The sequence below is a fragment of the Pogoniulus pusillus genome, chromosome 33, assembly GCF_015220805.1.
Source record: "Pogoniulus pusillus isolate bPogPus1 chromosome 33, bPogPus1.pri, whole genome shotgun sequence".
Classification (NCBI taxonomy): domain Eukaryota; kingdom Metazoa; phylum Chordata; class Aves; order Piciformes; family Lybiidae; genus Pogoniulus; species Pogoniulus pusillus.
The window spans coordinates 3,558,808-3,577,595 of record NC_087296.1 but is presented as its reverse complement, the minus strand read 5'-3'; the positions used below and the strand labels follow the sequence as shown (position 1 = coordinate 3,577,595).

At 47.0% G+C, this 18,788-nt stretch overlaps 1 protein-coding gene across 2 annotated transcripts in view; it reads right to left on the bottom strand.

Annotated features, from left to right (window-relative positions):
* The window catches only part of SOBP (sine oculis binding protein homolog), a 127,733-nt gene extending 115,763 nt beyond the window's left edge, over positions 1 to 11,970 (bottom strand). For both annotated transcript variants that reach the window (XM_064170416.1, XM_064170417.1), the window contains exons 1-2: positions 11,748 to 11,970; positions 2,061 to 2,199 (exon numbers count right to left, since the gene is read on the bottom strand). In XM_064170416.1, coding sequence (XP_064026486.1) covers positions 2,061 to 2,199; positions 11,748 to 11,843 — 235 coding nt within the window. In that variant the 5' untranslated portion in view covers positions 11,844 to 11,970. The remainder of the gene's footprint in view (positions 1 to 2,060; positions 2,200 to 11,747) is intronic.
* Between the last annotated feature and the right edge of the window lie 6,818 nt (positions 11,971 to 18,788).

Below are 18,788 nucleotides of genomic sequence, written 5' to 3'. Positions count from 1 at the left end.
ACAGCCCCAGCTCCCTCAGGCACTCTTCAGCAGCCTCATTTTCCAGATCCTTCACCACCTTTGTTGCTCTTCTCTGCACCCACTCCAGCCCCTCGATGTCTGTCTTGTACTGAGCTGCCCAAAACTGAAGGTAGTGCCCAAGGTGTGGCCTCACCAATGCCAAGTAGAGGCGGACAATCACCTCCCTACTGCTGGTCACACCATTGCTGATCCAAGCCAGGATGCCACTGCATTTCTTGGCCACCTGGGCACATTGCAGGCTCATATTCAGCCACTTCTCATTTAGAACCTCCAGGTCCCTTTCTGCTGGACAACTTTCCAGCCACTCTTCCCCAAGCCTGTAGCACTGCCTGGGGTTGTTGTGGCCCAAGTGCAGGACCTGGTACTTAGCCTTGTTGAAGCACATCTCATTGACCTCATCCTACTGATCCAATCTAATCCTCTCTATAAAGCCTCCCTACTCTCAAGTAGATCAACATTCCCACCTAACTTGGGATCCTTAAGATGCCCAATTTAAGCAATGACACCCTGTTCCTGTCCTTTGCTTCTGCTGTTTGCACAGTGGTCACACTCAGCGTGCTGTGACTTCGCCAATGCAGGAAGCATAACCCAAACCCTAAAAGAATTCCTAATTCCCTGCCAGTCATATGAGGAGTAGTTATGGAAAGGATCTTTAAAAAGGAACAAGACATCAAAATCACAGCACAGTGTGCATGAAATGATGACAGTTATTATCCTAATTCTTCAATCCCAAACCACCTCAGGATTCTTATTTGTAGGGATTTCTCTAATGCACCTCAGCTAGGGATGGGGCAAGGCTCAATTCCTATCATTTCCCTCTCCTCCCACCTGTCAGAACAAAACCCACACTTTTTTCCTTCCCACAGACTGTATACACCAACATTTTCTGCCTATCACAGGTTCTTGTTGGCACATAAAACATGATTTGTATCATGTGCCTATAAAAAACAGCATGTAGCAAATTTCATAAGGCCACAAAACATTCAATAAAAGATCTATTGGTGAAAACATAAAGAAATGAATCACACAGACCACACAGCAACAAGACCCCTCACAAGTGCCTTAATGACATTGCATTTTCCATGAGAAATAAACACTGATCACCAGCATCACTACAGAACTGACAAGCTGCAAACATTGCATTTTGACAGAAATTGGTTGTTTTACCTTACCTCTAATTTCCCCACCTTTTTTCTAGCCATCTCTCCTTCAGAGCTGGTTACTCTGGTATCTACTCAGTGCAGCACTCACTGACACAGTGCTGCTGCTGGCCATCAGAAGGAAAACACAAACACTGCTGGCTGCAAACGGCGGTGAGAAGCAGCAGTGCAAGAGCGTAAAAGCTGCTGCAGTTTCCTTTTCCCCTCATCTTTGCAGAACTCTTGTGGCATAAGGCAAGATGCAGCAATTTCCTGCCCCTCGCTCTGATGACAAGTCCCTACCCACGCCCTGTGACTGTGGAGTCAGAAGGCAGCAGCTGAAAGGCTGAACAGACTGGATCCCATCCTTCACACTTTGAATCGTGAAGATCCAGTTACTGCCCCAAACAAATCCCATTCCTGCAGGACTCCTGCTTGCAGAAGACAGCGTAGTACAAACGTGGATGAGGAGTCCTTTGTGAACCTCCACACTCATTCCTACCTGTTGTGACTATTCCGGCTCAAAACCCTTCAGCATTCTAAAAAGCCAGATGTCAAAAAGCCTTAGTTTTGAAAGCAGAAGAGTTCTTTGAAGCCACAGTGCTAAGAAAGTGCTCCCTTTTTCTCCAGCTGCGAGCGGGTTGTTGGTACCACGGGTCCTGACTCACAACAGGTATTGTTTGTGAAGATGTATCACTAAGTGCCTGCTAACAGCAATCCTGTTAAGTGATTTTCCTCGCACTCTATTGGCTTCCTCATACTAGCAGGCACTCTCTGGTATTTTGGTGCAAGCCAACCACAGAGCAAGCAGCAGAACACGCTCCCCAATCCGCGCCAGCTCAGACAGGTTGAGATACTAATCCCTCTTTGCATGAACACAGAAACACGAAGTCTCATTACCTTTGAGAACAGAAATGTGCTGGCGGCTTTCCCCATCTGCCGAGTAGTTCCTGAATTCAATATCTTCTCCATCTTTCAATTCAACCTTATCATAACCATACCAGCCAAGGAGCTCATTCATAGTGTTCTCTGCGAAGTTCTGAAAGAGAAAAATCGCCTACTTATTTATGTAATCAATAAGCATTTGGAAGGGAGGGAGGGCTGCATAAATCGAAGCCTGTGTGTGCTACAGGAGGAAGTGTCAGGCCTGGCCCACCCCCTCAGAGACTAATGCTCATTTCATAAGCCAAGTGCACCAAGTGGAACGCATTTAAAGCTGTGAGTGACAGGCGCGGTTCTGACAGAGGCTCGCAGGGCTGTAATTTCGAGAGAACGAAAAGGAGAGTTATTTATGACTTTTGCTCCAGCACCCAACGCCAGGAAGATCCTAACGTGCATTCGTCACACAAACTTGTCTGTGTTGCCATCAAATACTTAAGGCTGCAGCAAGAGAACAACAGAAAGCCAACAGTTAATCAATCTTATCGCGCCGCAGTCTCTTCAGCTGGAGCAGGTCACTGACACGATTACAGTTCCTTGAGGTGCCCGTGAACCAAATCAAACACAATCACGGCAAAGACATTTCTCCTCAGAGCCAGAAGCCCTGACGTAGTCAAAACACTGAAAAGCTCCTGCCCGTGGAAGCATTTTGCCATCACGCTTCACACAAACACCTCTTGTGTTTGCCTAAGGAAACCTTTCTCAGCTTTGCCACATGGACTTTCAAACCTGTCCCAGGCAGCTCTGTGGTTACGTTTCCCATTCGAATGGAAAGGCAAAACATGGAACACGACTGTCATAGCTCTCAAATGCTAATAAAAACACATCCTCCAGGTCAGGTGGCCAAACTATTTCTGCAGAAAATGCTGATTCCTGGGCCAGATTTAGTGGAGTAGGTTACATCTGCAGCCAGACAAAGTGTGCTAGTTTGAAGCTGGCTGGGATATTTTAGTGAGAGGAATTAGATGACAGGCTGTGAAAAGGAAACAATGGTGATGGCTGCTGCACTCACAGGCAAAAACAAGAACACAGACAGATAACAGAGTCGCTCTCTGGCTTTGGCTGCCTCCCTTCTCTCCCTAACCTGCTGTCTGGGTAACCAATCCATCTGCTTCCTAACTCCCCTGGCCGATTCTCCAAACTCACCTTGAACGTAAGGCACAGTCTGGGATAAGGTAGAGGGGTGGAAAGGAGGTGGAAGGGTGGTTGGGAGCCCCTCCTGGGGACTCTGGTTTCTGGGAGGGCTGTTGTGTTTTGGTATTACCTTTTTTAACTTGTATATTACTGTATCTAGCTGTATGTATTGTAAATACCTGCTTGTATCTTGTGCAAAGCTGTAAATATAAAGCCTCATTCTTTAATTTCCAGCCACTAAGTCTAGTCTGGGTGATTTTTCTTAAAGGGAGGGGCAGGTAACACCCAAACCATCACACAAAGCTTTCTGAAATCAGACAGTGCCATGGAGCTCTACAGCTTGTGGTTCTAGGAAGCTACCATAGAAATCAGCTAATGAATCATTGTGATGGCAAACAGCAGTTTCAAGTAGTAGAATGACTGTAAAACCAAAAAAAAACCAACCCAAAAGCAACCCACAGACAAAGCCTTTCTGTTTGGTCTCCTCATTTTTTTATTATCACTCTTTTAAAACAAATTCCAAGCCTCATGTCTGTGAAGGATTTTGACAGCTAAAACAATGCTCCTGACAACCACCATCTCTCCGAGCTCTGGCTACCAGCAAAGGAATAAGGACAGTCTGACCCCAATGCAAAACAAATGGTACGTGGTAAACTTGCAGGTTGCTAGGTCTTGTCCAGCAACTGCTCTGACTTCGTTGTGAATAGGGAGCAAGTCTCCAGTCATCTAAATAAAGGAATAAAATCAATCAGATGATAATTGCTCCCAAATTCAAAGCTACAGCAGGCACTCTGCCCCAGAGCACGGCACCGCTCCTGGCTCATTCATCACACCAGATTGCATAGGTGTTCCTGTCACTCATGCAGAGCTGTAGAGCAGCTATAAGCAATAAACACAAGCAATTTGTACTCTTCCAGGAGTAACATCTGTGCCATTGTGCTACAAACACACATTTCAAGAACAGAAAAGGCAAAACAAAAACCCCACCGCAGACCCCTGGAGCATCAATTTCCTTTTGGTTTCTTTTTTCCCTTTTCATTTTCCCTTGACCTCCTGCTGCAAGCCTGGATCCTGTGGCTGTCCTGTGCAGCCCCAAATTGCATTGCAATTGTTCCACCTCTACCTCTAGTGTCAGCATTGTAGGTATGACAGCCCTTTATTTCTGTACTATGTCGCTACTATAGTTTGCAATGGCAAATACAACCCAGTGTAAGGTGGCTAACACCTACACTCGTTTCTAAACCCTCTATTTAAACTCTCATTTGAATGATGCTCTAAGTATTTTAAATACTAGCAAAACCAGGACGTTCTTCTGAAGTTGCTTTGCTTAGTTTTTAGCTTTTTAGGTAAGTTCTCTCTCAGGACTGACAGCCTCAACGCACTAAGCCTGCCTCCAGCCCCTGGGAATCCAACGATGAAGTGACATAGAGATTGGGAGTGCAACTCACCACTCTAGCTCAACCAGAATGACCTGAAGAGGTCCATGGAGGCCTCGAGGCAAACTCTGCCAGCTTCTCTTGCTCTGCTAAATTTCAACTATGGAGATGCGGCCCCAGAGACTAATCTAGCAAGGTACAGACCAATTGACAAAGTCTTCCTGACTTCAACCCCATGCAACCAAATTAATTGAGTAGCTGTAAATTTGCCTCCTGTGGATGCTTTGTGTTCTATTTGCACTGTTGATCAACTCGGGCAATGAGTAATTTCTAATTGCTTGCTGAGGAATACGTAAGCAAGGCTGTATAGATGTTTATTTTCCTCCTGGCAATTCATACATGTGCATGGCTCCTCAGAATCTAGACAAAGCGATGCTTGCCTTTGTAATGGCACAAAGCTCAAGCACTTACTCCCCATGCAATCATAGGAATTTTGGGGTTGGAAGGGTCCTCTAGAGGACTTCTCAAGTCTCGTTTTTACTGTCCGTGATGAGCGGCACACAAAAGCGAACACTTAGAATGACAAGAAACAGCTCTGATTCTGCAATCACCCATCACAGAGAACTGACTGTTAAAAAATGTGTGTCACTGACATGTTATCACTGAGGTTTTTCCTTTTTCAATGAGAGAACAATGAGGTTGCATATTAGCAGTGACAAAAGTAAGTATCTTTTGAACACTGTGAGTCCCAGCAAGGATGCTGAAACAAAGCCCAATTATCACAATTCAGCCATTCTCCTTCATAATTCATTTTACCTACTACAATGATTCTGATCACTCTTAATCCTATTCTCTCAGTGCCTAACAGCCAGGACTTCATTACACAGTGCTTTATAGACAGCAAACCAAGAGGATGATCCCATCATTAGCAAGCTGGTAGACAAAGCTGAGCAGTTTTCTTCCATGGATGGGTGTCCACAGAACTATGATATCACCTTCCCTCAGACTCCTGACTACAATACTCATTTGTATTAATGCCCAACATCCCATCAGCCAAGACAATGGTCACCCAGGGCATAGAATCATGGAATCATTTCAGCTGGGAAAGGCCTCTAAGATCACTGAGTCCAGCTCTCAACTTAAGACCATGTGCTTGGTGAAGCCACGGCCCTGAACCTGACTGCTATTGTCTTCCTGTGCTCCCCCTTCTTCCATTTCAACAGGAGCCCAGATATGGTACAAGACGAGGCTTGTAAAGACCACCATGGTGGCAATAGCCAAAACACAACAATGAGATGAGGTGAGACAAGACAGTTTTTGTCTGTGTGAATGGGGGGGGAATAAACAAACAAAAAAGAGGCAAAACAGCTCAGTTCTTGCTGAAATTAAGGAAAGGAAGCAAGCCAATTAATACACAACCTGTACGTGCAGAGTAGAGCCTCACCAAAAGATGCACAGGCTTCAAAAGCTCAGCTAAAGGAAGGATGATGACTATAACAATGGTGCTTGAGCAAAGCAGTGTGGGACCTGAAGCTGGGCCAGATGAGCAGAAGCAGCAGTGATGAAGCAGGCTAGTCAAGAACCAGCTGAACTGAGAGATGATAGAGCTGTCAAAGTCTAGTGAGGAGATCTGAAGATGGGTTTAGATGACCAGTTGAAGGATGTTTGAGGAGCTGCAATCCCAAGCTTTTGCAGGAAGAGGAGAGCAGAGGTACTGAGCTAGTTCATGCCTGCTTTCAGACTTGTTCCTCAAAATGATATGGAAGGTATGCAGGATGGAAGCTTCCACCTCAGCCTCATCACCCGCCAGAGGGATGATGTGAAGAAACAGCACACCAGGGAAAACCTTGCCCACCACCAATAGAATCCCAAGTCAGCAGTCACACTGCTAACCTGGCACGCTTGATCCCAGACCAAATCCCACTGAATTCAAGGGAAGTTTGTAAGGGTCTGTGGATTTCATTGCAAAATTACAGCACTACAGCTGCAGCACAACCAGCTCATCTCTGCCAAAGAAACTGGCCCAAAAATGCTCCAGTGGCCCCAGTCACAAGACACTGCCAAAGCCCTCCCTTGCTGATGGACAGCAGCTCTTACTTTGCCCCTGCTACATCCCAAACCACTTATCACCATGGCAGGACAACATGTAATTTGCACGTTTGAACTGGTTTGACTCTGCTCTTGTGCTATACAAAAATATATCCTCTCTCCTGGAAGAGTCAAGATTAACTAACAACTAACTAACTAAAACTAACTAACTATCTATTACGCTTGTTGGTATTTTAACTTGAATTTGCTTCCTACTCATGGGAATGATGAAGAGGAGTGTGTTGACTGCCCAGCCTGGATTCTCTCCTTTATGAGTCTGACTTACACTCTTGGTGGTAAAAACACAATCACATTTATTCCTGCTTTAGGATTCATTTCATCGTAACACTACACCTACAGCCTGATTTTTTTCACGTTGCAATGCATCATCCTCCCAAACCTTCATTAATGAACACATTCTAAAGCTTAGCCACGCTTCTCTTTCCATCTTAGACCTCTTGTCTCTCCTTCTCTGTGAACCTTATTCACTGGGGGCAAGGCCTGGCTTCACCGAACGAGGCCTGGCAAACACGGAGGCAGGAAACGCTGGGGAGAATGAGTCTGTCAGACTCATTTGCTTCTAGGTTTTACTGCTGAATGTTTATTTCAGATCTGGGAGGAAGCACAGTGGCTCCATTCCATTTCCTTGCCTGCATAATCCACTCGCTGCAGAGCCCCACAAATTCCCTTTCCACTTGCACTGCATCGAGGAAATAAAAATGCTTCATCAGTCACAATAGGAACTTGTTTTTTATCCTTCAACCAGCCCTCCCTTATTTGTGCTGTCACCGTGTTGAATGTTATGGTTAGACCTTTATGCTGTCAGAAAACAGCATTTCTCCATGCTTTCATTTCCCACATACAGGCTCGGTTCTGTGACACCCACTTTGAGGAAGCATTCCCTTTGCAGCCATCCCACAAAACTCCTTCCAGGCAGACTCTGCAAAAAACCCTCCCTCACCTCAGCCTCCTGAAATAGTACAATTGATAAAGTCTGTCTGCTTTTCCACTTTCTCAAAGACATTTTCTGCTTTTCAGGAGAGAAGGGAGGAGTTTCCTTGGAATCTTATGAGGGCTCTGGCTTGCTCCAGGCACAGGGCTGCTATGCCTGATTCACCACTTTCCTCCTCCTGACAGTAGTACTTCTAAATGCCAAATGGGGAATATTAAAACATTGAACTGAAAGATCTTCTGATGAGTTTACTATTAAACTGTAACAGATGGGACTGTCTTAAGCTCGAGGCTTTAGGAATGAAGCCCAATTTTGGATACAAATTAGTTATTGAGAATATTTATAGATGGTAAACTCCTCGGGCACGTGGAGCAGGATGTGAAATTACAGCACAGATTAATTGCTCGCCTTTCAACTGACAGAGACATGTGGAGACACAGAACTTCCAGTGCAATCCACTTGCTGGACCTAACTTCACTTCACAACGTGGTTGAGCACCTAACTGTTCCTCCTGAGCAGCACTGCTGCCTGGCAGCAGGATGGCAAATGGAAAGAAGCTGAGGAGGGATGGATGGGAGAGTCTTCACCATGCCTTGATGAATGGTTTCATCAATGAAACTGCAAGAAGTATTTTGGTCTTAAAGTAGTACTGGGTTTCCCCAATTATGATAGCTTTGGACCTATTAGGTGCTGTGTTGTCCACCAGAGAGCAAGAAATGGCACTGAACTGCATTTCAGAGTAACTGCTTGTTCTTCTTCCAAAGCACAAGGTGAACAGTGGTGCCTCTGGAAGAAGAAATGGGAAATATCTGAGGGAGGAAAGAGAACAAAAGAAAAAAATAACTAAAGGGGGAGAGGAGGGGAGAAGAAGAAAGAGAGGCTATGAGGGTCACAGCAAAACAAAGCAGTTCCTCCTGAATGTATTTTTCAGTGAAATATAATATCAGAAACCCATGCAGAGTCAAGTGCTTTCTGCATACAATGTTGTACCAGATTACAATTTGTTACAACCATCGTGCACGTTAGGCTAGCAGCAACCAAAATACAACCTAACATCTGCCACAAGGGAAGAGCAAACAACCTGAATATCCATCCAATCATGCTAGAACCAAGCTGTGACACTACTGCTGGAAGACACCAAACCAAGCAGTTAGGTGTTGTGATCCTTCTCAAGTAAATATCTGACTGCATCAAACAGCAACTCTTGAAGGAAGTCTCAGTGGTGAGGTAATTTTATTGCTCATTCATAGTATTTGCTGTACTTAAAATAGACACTTGTACCAGTGGCCTTTTTATTGTATGAAGGGGGAGGGAAAAAAACTCCAAAATCACATATACACCAGTTCTTTTTCTTTCTGCTAGCAAGGGGAGGCAATTTGATCCATCGTGGGCTGAAACCTGAGTAGGTCACTGTACACCATGATAAAATTCCCTAATCCCCGAGCCAAATTTCCCTGAGGGGGCCCTCCTACTTCTCCTCCACTTTCCAAGCTGACTTTTCCATTCCCTCTCTTGTCTTTTCCTCCCCTTCATCTCTTTCATTTCCCCTACCTTAAAGCCTTGATATCTGATCTGCTGCTGATACTCGAGTTACAGTTTTTACAGCTTAGGCTGTCTATTGCTGTATACATTCCTTTCTTTCTGCTCTGCCGTGATTACTTACCAGAGCTTATTTTACACTGGTCCAGATGAAAGCAGTTCAGATGAAGAGAAACAGTCAGCCTGTTTGAACATTACAGATAGGAACCTACACAAGGGCACATTGTGCTCCCCCTGTCATTCGGCTGCAAACATTCTGCACAGTGTAACCAATTTGTTGCATTATTTGTGTCCCTCAGGTTTATGAAGAACAAGTAGACATCTGAATTCCTGGCTGAAGCAAAAGAGTAACTGATCGCCACAAGGTTTTAACTTGCTCAACCAACCAAAAATCCAACTGCTTTTTTCTCCCTCTCCCCTTCTTGGAAGACAGCAGGCAACTGTCCTACTACGACTGCACAGTTTGCACTGAAAGATGAACCTGCCTTTTGCACAAGGTTCTGCCATCAGCTATCTCACCCTTGACCAGAAGTCACATCGCTCCAAAAAGCTGCTCCTACCCGCCTTTAGTTTCTCAGCTGAAGTCCTGAGGCTTCTAACCTTAAGCAGCTACCCACGACTGAAGAATAGAAACCTTCTATGCAAAACTTAACACCAGCGCTTAATACCAAAGCATTAGCTGAAAATTGTGTAATTTTTCTCCTTCACACAATGTTGTTTTTGTTTCTTCCTCACCCTTTCAGACAAACATCTGTTATACTGTAGAAGAACAACTATCTCCCAAACCGCTGAGTGTGCCTGCAGCCAAAGTAAACAAAACAAACCCAGAGGATCCAGCACAGTCAGCCTTTATATCCAGCCAGGATAACATTTCACATGTTTTGATTAAAATTAGCTAATTTGTAATTCTAGAACCTATGAAACTTAAAAGCTGCAGTCCATGTAGATCGCATTAGGCGATGCTCTGAGGGGCCAATGCCCTATACTACAGACCTCTGCAGCCCTCAGAACTATGTGGGATTACAACTAGCAATGACTCTTAGTCTCCGGTGCCTGCACAGAGCCCTCTCCAGAAATAGGATGTGTCATGTATCTCCCAAAGAATAATGTTGCTCCTCGGGGCTTGAAACTAGTACAGTTTGTTTCCAGAGAGCTGCAGGGAGGCGTTATTTTGTTCGTTCCCCTAACACCTCTCTTGTCCACCTTTCCAGCTGATGTGAGCTGTGTACAGCCTCGCCAGGCAGGCAGCAGGAGGAGGAACGCCCGCCTTGGGCAGGAAAAGGGCACCTAACCGAAATCAGTGGAGTGCAAAAGAGGGGAGAGGGGAGGGGGGGGATCATGCATTCCTGTTTAATTTTACACAGTGAGAGCAATGCTCCAGAAAGCAAAGGTATTTTCACTAGGCATCAAGCGTATTTATACACTCGCCTGGATGGCATGCATACTGTGTGAACCTGTGGCAGTGCCCCGCTTACAATCAGCCTTTTAATAAACGACAAATCCAAATGAAATGCCAGTGCCTTTATCTCATCGCCAGGCTACGCTGGTTTAGTCACTTTATCTGCGCATTAAACAACAACAACATCAAGTTCAGCTGGAGTCTTGCAATACACTGGTTCCAACTTCGGTGAATTAAAGACGTAAAACAAACAGGCACGAAACAGACACAGAACAGACGTGGGAAACGGGCGCAAAAAAAAATAGGATCGGTCAAGGCTGGAGCAGCGACCCAACGATAAAAGAAGTCCTGAAACAAGGGATTTGTGCAATCGCAGCCATCCTAACATCTGGAGCAGCCGCCTCAAGAGCTACCTCCAGTGCACAGCTGAACTGGCAGCGATTCCTATCAAGCAGGACAGCCTCTCTGCATGGCAAATCCATCGAAAGCAGCCCTCGGACCGCCACCTCTGCCCAGCACCTCCGCCGCGGTGCGGGCAGCCAAGCCAAGCACGGTGGCAGGGAGCGGGGGAGGCGAGAGGGACAAGGAGAGAAAAGGGGTCTCCGCGCTTCGGTGCCAGAGCGCTGCGCGGCTCAGACCGCAGCGTTTCACTTTGACAATTTAATTACACAGTTGCAGCTGGCTACTGGGAAATGTGGAGGGAAAAAAAAAAGAAAGAAAAAAAGAGGAAAAAAAAAAAACAACAGAGAGAAAGAGACAGTGTTTAAAAGAGGTCCCTTTCTTTCCTAACTTTAGGGCTTCCCAGCTACCTGAGGGGGTGGCTATAGAAAAGGGGGGTGGGGAGGCGGGGAGGGAAGCACCAAAAAGGTTCCTCACTGGCACACAAGAAGCTTAAAAGCCCAACGAGGGGCGAGTTATTTCTTGAAAAGAAATAAATCAGAGCTGGTCAATGAACAGGATTTTGCAGCCTGTGAATTCGTCTCTGTTTTCAGCCCAGGAGGCGGAGCTGAGACACATTCAGTGCATCCTACCAAAAAAAAAAATGACAAGAGATCCTTTCTTATTCCATTGCCATGCACGGAGGCGGGGAGGGGGACACAGGACACACAGACACACACACACGGGACACCCCCGCTCGCTTCCCCATCACAGGCACCTACCTTCATCTCCTCGTTGATCTCCCGCTTCACCGGGTGCGCCGGCTTCCTGCTCCGTTTATTTTCGGGAGGTCTCCCTTCTTTCTCCATTTCTGCCATTTTTTGCGCCTACTTGGTGGTGGAGATGAAATGGCTGCTGGTGCTCTGGGGGGGCCGGGAGGGGCGCGGGGTGGGGTGTGGGGGGGGAGGTGTGCGGCGGCGGCGGCTCTCAGTGGTGGCAGGCGGCGCCGCGGAGGGCCCGGGGGGAGCGCGGCGGTGGCGGCGGTGGCGGCGGCGGGCGGGCGGGGGGCGCGGGCGGGCAGGGGCGCGGGTGCCCCGGCGAGTCAGCCATCTTCTGCCTCGCCGCCGGCCTGCATGGGAGCGGCGCGGGGCGGCGGGGCGGGCGGGCGGGCGGGCGAGAGGCAGCGCGGAGCGAGCCGGCCCCGCGCCTGCCGTGGCGCTGCTGGCGGGCTGCCGCGGAGGGGGCGACGGAGGGAAGGGGGGAGGCCGGCCTCGGCCTGCCGGCGGGCGGGGCTTACCGACACCGAATCGGCCGCCGCTGCCCGCCATGGGAGCCGGGAGAGGGGGGGAGGAAAGGGGGGCGAGCATCGGGCGGAGCGGAGAGAAGGGGGCGGGCGGTGCGCACTCGCCCCCCCCCCCCCCACGCCGGGATGGGGAAGGGGAGCAGAGGCAGAGAATCACAGAATCGTTAGGTGCGGAAAAGCCCACTAAGATCATCAAGTCTAACCGTCAACCCAGCATCACCGTGCCCACCAAACCGTGTCCCGAAGTGCCATGGCCACACATTCTTTGAACACCTCCGAGGACGGCGATTCCACCACCTCCTAGAGCAGCCTGTTCCAGCGCCTGACCACTCTTTCAGTAAAGACATTTTCCTAATATCCGACCTAAACCTCTCCTTGATGCAACTTGAGGCCATTTCCTCTCGTCCTATCGTTAGTTCCTTGCAAGAAGAGACCGACCCCCACCTCACTACCAGCCCCATGTGCCCCGCAGCCCACCTCCAGGGCGGGGATGCGCCGCCGTTCCCCCTCTCTGGCCAGCTCGGGCCCCTGCACTGCCCCTCAGTGCCAATCCCGTCTCCGGCCCGGTCAGACGGGGCTCTCTGCCGCGCTAAGGGTTGATTGCTCCTGTTTTTCCCCTGTATCTGCTCCTGGGAGGTGAGGATGAATGGTTTGGTGGGACGCGCTGCAGCGACGAGGTGCTGGATTACAGTACACACTGCGGGGGATGCATCGATTATTCCTGGGTTGTGCTTTCCCGCTCCCTAATTACCCGATACAATAGAGTACGGTACGGGGGTGTCCATTGTTCCGTTAGTCACAGTTGTAATTGCACGGGGGCTCTCGTTATGACTACTGCACACCTCAAAATCAGCTTTGTTTCTAAAAAAACAACCCCGCAGTGGAAAGATAAACTGCACTCCGTGTGGGTATGAGTAGGCTTCCCATAAAAATCTCTTGTTTAGCCTGTCAAAGATAAGTTCGGTTTGTGTGCAACAATGTCTGATTTACATTCTCTGTTTCTGGAGCTTTAAATCATTGACATTTCTCCGTATGAAAAGTTGGGCACAACTCCTTTGCTCGTTTCGTGACTAAAATGAGCCTCGCTCGCTCGCCTGCTTCAGATGGCAGAGTGATTAGAGACACGCAGCACGTTCTCCCCCGTGGCGTTGAAAATAGGGAGAAACTGGGATTGTTCATCCTCTTTTTTAGCTGTTAGAGCAGCATCGAAAGGTGAGAGAGCAACCAGACTTGTCTGTAAGATCCTAGAGCCCATCTGTAGCAGCAAGGTCACTGACACGGTGAAGGGAAGGTGATGCCACTCCCCTCACTGCCTGCAGGAATCAGACTGATGTTAGGATAAAACCCCAGATCTGATCAGTCATTTTCGCAGACTGGCAGCACCTCACTCCAGAAGGCTCTGCCAGCACCAAGAAGTCAGCTGCAGAGAGAGTCGTGCCATGGGCTCAGTCTGTTCTTTGCACTCCAGGAACGCAAGGGTTGGCCTCAGCCTCGCCACCAGCAAGCATGAGAAGAAACTGACGTTTATTTTTTCTCTTTTTCCTGTAGTATTTTAAACTACCGTGAGTTCTGAAACTTGAGCAAACTAACTTGTGATTCCACAGGTAACCCCCAAAGGATGGTGCTTAACAAGGCGGTTCCCCTCCTTCTGTGCCTCGTCACCACCGGCAACATCATCTCTATGTGTTGTTCACCGTGCTCTGTTACAAACAAGTTGCTATGCTTGAGCTCTCATCAAGTACGGGAGATAATGCCAGGATCTCAGAGTGTTCTCTCACACAGTAGGTATAAGCCAGGCAATGCAAGGGGAAGTCTACACACTCTCATGTAGCCTCAGAGCTCTTTGAAACATTTGGTTCCAGACAAACATTCTGCTTTGAATCTCCACCACCTTCTGATACGTGAAGTGAACAAGGCAAAGCTGTTTATTGTATTAGAGACATATCACTAATTAGAAGAGTTCAGTTCTAAAACTACCAGAAACTAAGCTTTTAACAAAAACTTTAAACTCCTGCTAACAGAATATTGCCTGAGACTGTTCTGGCTCAGTGAAACACTGGAAGACTACTTCTCAACTCTCAGATATATCCTAATAAAGCAGAGTTTGACTACCTAAATTTAAAAGATCAATAACAGGACAGCTCAATAATCTGACAAGAAGATTAATCCCAAAGTCCCAACATAAACAGAATTTCCTTTAATATTGGAAGGGACTTTGAAGAGTGCATCTTCAAGCCCAAATCATGCAAATTGTCTTCATCAGGTTGCAGTGAGAAGACGAAAAAGAAGGTCTTCAGGATCAAATCCGACATTGCTCTTTTCCTGACAAACAGCTGAAGGTTCGGCTGTGAATTGAAGCATTCCCACCCCTCCGTCTTGGTCTGGAAGGAGGAAAGAGATGTGGTACTTCTAAAAAACACTCCCATGTGTGACATTAAAGCACGGACGAGCCCAAATATCAAAAGCGAGGCTATGTATTAAAGGCTAAAGTAAACGAAACAGAAGGGAGAGGGGGGAGGAGGAGCGGGGAGGAAAACTGGAGAGAGACCAGGAAAGGAATTATTACACCACCTTCGGCCAGAGGAGGAGGGAGAGAAAGAGAGAGAGGTCCCAGAGTCCACCCCTCTGGCTTGTGCTGTCCTCAGTCCGAGGAGAAGGTAGGGTGTTGCCGAGTCCTGCGATGTTTCCAGCCTTTGGTGTTTTCAGTGGAGTTCTTTTCTTCTCTCTTGGTGGTGGTGTGGGAGAGACATTCCTGGGCTGCTGCTTCCAGGCTGAGATGTCCACGGTGATGTTCTCCCCCACAGCTCAGGGCTTTTATCCAGTTCATTTTATCCCCATGGCCCTTCACATTATTAAGTATGTGTGTCTTCCAGGTGTTGCCCCCAGGAGGCTATGCCTGCAGGGATCCGGCGTCAGGGTGGGCCTTTGCCCCTCACCTGTTCACACACACCACCCACACCACCCCCCTCGTGGGCTTATCGGAGCAGAATGTGCATATTCCTTATTGCATACTCCAAGGGGGTCTGTCCACCACCCCCGCAGCAGCTGCTGTCTCGGTGATAAGGTCTTATCTTTTATACACCTGAGTTTTTGATACAATCACAAGTTGATTTGCATCCAGACACCTTCTCACTACGACTTCAGGATGCTGATCCTCACTTGTAGATCACCAAAACCGGAGGCTTTCAGTTAGTTGTTGGGTTTTTTTTCCAGCTGCACACTCTGAATACTTGGAATGGAGATGTGAATTTACAGTAGGCTGTGCTGAGCCTGATGATAAAAAGGCTCACTTTTCACAGCTACTTCTGGTAAACTCCTTAAAACAGCCTGCAATCCACAGTACCTCACCAACCAGCAGATGAAAGCCATGTTCTTGGAGCACATCCTGTTCTCAGTTATGCTTTCTTAGGCTTTGGATGGGTACAAAAGTTCTACCTCTCTGTGTCCTAATAATTCCTCTGCATCTGTCGACAGATTACTTCTGCAACTGTCACCATTCCTATTTTTCCAGAGCTGTTAATACCTTTAGATATTGCATATTATTATACTACATGTTCTTGGGTATTTATTCTTCCAATGATAGCATATGGAGGACCATCAACAGTCAACACAGAAGTTCATGCATTTAGAGTGCCCAAATGTTATCCGACACACATTGTAGACGCTGAAAGAAGTTTTTGGAAGCTTAGCAAAATGGAATAGAGACTTCATGAGAAGCTTTTCACAATGAGTGCATGCTCTAACCACAGTTTCTCACTGTCTTGCCTGTTGAAGGTTTTTGGGGTGGTTTGTTTTTCCTTCCTTCATTGGTTGCTTTCAAGGTTGGGAAGAAAAAAGCCACATCGTCTGTCTTCTGGTGGTTGTTCAGTCACTTGCAAGACTGAGTAAGATTCAGGTCCTTGCTGTACCTGTGTCATGGGACTGAGCTTTTCCTTCCACTGCCCAAGTGCAGGTTTTATGCATAAGATGCTTTGCCAAGCTCTGCATTTTTGTTCTAATATGGCTTTGCATTTCCAGGTCTGAGTTTGCACTTGGATTTTTGCAAGAGCAGTAATTTGGACCTCTGAAAACCAGATATTGTTTATAAAAGGACAGGTGCAAGAGAGCTGCCTAAAAGAAATCACCCCAGCTTTATCATAGAATCAGAGAATCAACCAGGTTAAAAGAGACCTCCAAGCTCATCCAGCCCAACCTAGCACCCAGCCCTAGACAATCAACTATACCATGGCACTAAGTGTCTCATCCAGGCTTCTTGAACACCTGCAGGGATTTTATTAATCTAATTATTTTTTTTTTATTCCATTATTCATATTTATATGTTTTAGGAGGGCATCTATCCATTTGCTGGAGTTGCTTCTTAGATAATATGAAAGCAACACTGCACTTTGCTAGAGAATCACAGATCTTTTAAGATCATTGAGCCCAACCATTCTCTAACTCTGCCAAGTCTGGTGCTAAACCATGTCCCCCAGCACCACATCTCTGCCTCTTTGAAACACCTCCAGGGATGAGGATCTCTCTCACCAGGGATGTTCCAGTGCAGAGAACCCTTTCATGGAAGATGTTTCTTGTAATATCCAGCATAAACCTCTCCTGGTGCAACTTGAGGTCAGCTAAGTTCTTCAATTTGGTCTTTACTAATGTGCAACTTTCTTTAATATTATTATTGGGCAATTTTTTCTCCTTCTTGCCTGAGAGAGGAGGAGATGGCAGAAGCAGGGCTGATTTCGCAGCTGCTAAACACGAAATAGGAGACAGGAGCGGCTTCGCAGCAAAAGGTATGACGAGACAACGGCGTCACACAGATGGCACTCCGTGGGCACACTGGAAAGGACGCGATGGTTTCCAAAGCCCAGACTATGCTAGCAGAGGTAGCTAGAGACCGCGGGAGGAAGGAGCCGCGGCCCCGCGGTGCCCGGCGCGCAGGAGAAGCCCTGCCCGGCGGCTGCGGCGAGAGCTCCCCCTCCTGTTCCTCTCCTTCCCAGCACGGTGCGAAACGCACCCTGCAACCTCGGACACCAAACCTTGTGTAAGCAACACGTCTGCGTGTGCTCATGCACGTAGAAACGCACATGTTACACCCACACACAGGGAGGACGCCGAAGGGAAAGAAGGGCTCTTGCGGGCTTTTTCCAAAGAGCAGCCGCAGAAGTTGCCGGTCAGAAGAAAGATGCGGCTCTGCCCTGGCTTCTCTTCACACTGCTGGTAATTTGCCTGCTTGTTCCATGCTTGCCAAGGTGCTGTCAGCTCTCTCTTGGGTTGCTTAGCGATGCCAGTCACCGTGGAAAACATGTGTCTGCGTGGCCTTTCCCCAGCTAACCTCTTCTCCTCTCACCTGGATCCGAGGCGAAGCCACAATAAACAGCAATTTAAATTCACATCTTTGGTTTGCCAAAGTGTTTAATTAAACAAAGAAATCCATTATGTGTGCTCATAGAAAAGTGCCTTTATGTTGATGCTTTCTTTATTTATTTGTGTTTATTTGATTTGAAGTGGGAATGCTCCTTTGACTTTCTGTCTGATAGGCTGAGGTGACATCGGGAGCAAATAACTGAATGGAGTAATTAAAACACCAGTTCCCGATCTTTCCTTTCTGAAGTACAGCCAGCCATGGAAAACACACATCTGAACTTCTCCCTTGCTTCAGTTCCACCCAATCCCCATTTCCACCTCAGTGATGGTATTTCACCCATACCTTTGGGCAGGGGTACATTCCACTCATTCCTGAGCTTGGACCAACACCTGCAGCGTTACTCACACAGCAGTGTCTGTGGATTCCTTTCTGTTGTGGATACTAATCCAAATCCCAAGTTTCCTTAGATGATCAGAGGTTGTTCTGTACAATGTCAAGAGGTAGGCTGTCCAAAGCAGACACAGTGTGGCAGTTGAAATGAGCAGTGGCAGCTATCAAAATACAAAGGTCTGCAAATGTTTGGAGGTACTTTAATATTGATGAATATTTCTTCTTTTTCTTAGTGCTGCTTTAGGGTATCAATGTCAAATCTGTGCAGTTTAATGGCAAGACAGAGCCTTAAGACTGCTAATGCTTTTTAAAGTTCTGGCAAACAGAGAAACTTTATTTAACTTACTAAATCATTAATTAATGATTGTTCACCATGTAATTTGATGAACAGAAAGAAATGTTAATTTGTTTCTCTGGTTCTTGGTTAAATACTTCCAGGCCTTCTGTTAAAAATTCCTTTTGGACTCTTGTTTCATTTCTCATATTTCCTACACCAAAAGTAAGCAAGGAGAAGTCTTTTCCTTCTGCTTCAGAGAACATCCACAGCATTAAAGAACAATCAATATGAAACCTTTAAAAAGGTATCAGCAATGCATTAAAAACCAAATTAGTAGAATATGCCCCGGCCACCAGTATTGACTTTGGGGAAAAATCTTTATCATCTGTCTGCTGCTACACCCCACCTATCCACTATGGGTGTTTAGTGACTCACATGGACTATAACACCAAAGATCAGGTAGGTGAAGGACCTATGGATGAGGAAGAAACTTAGACACA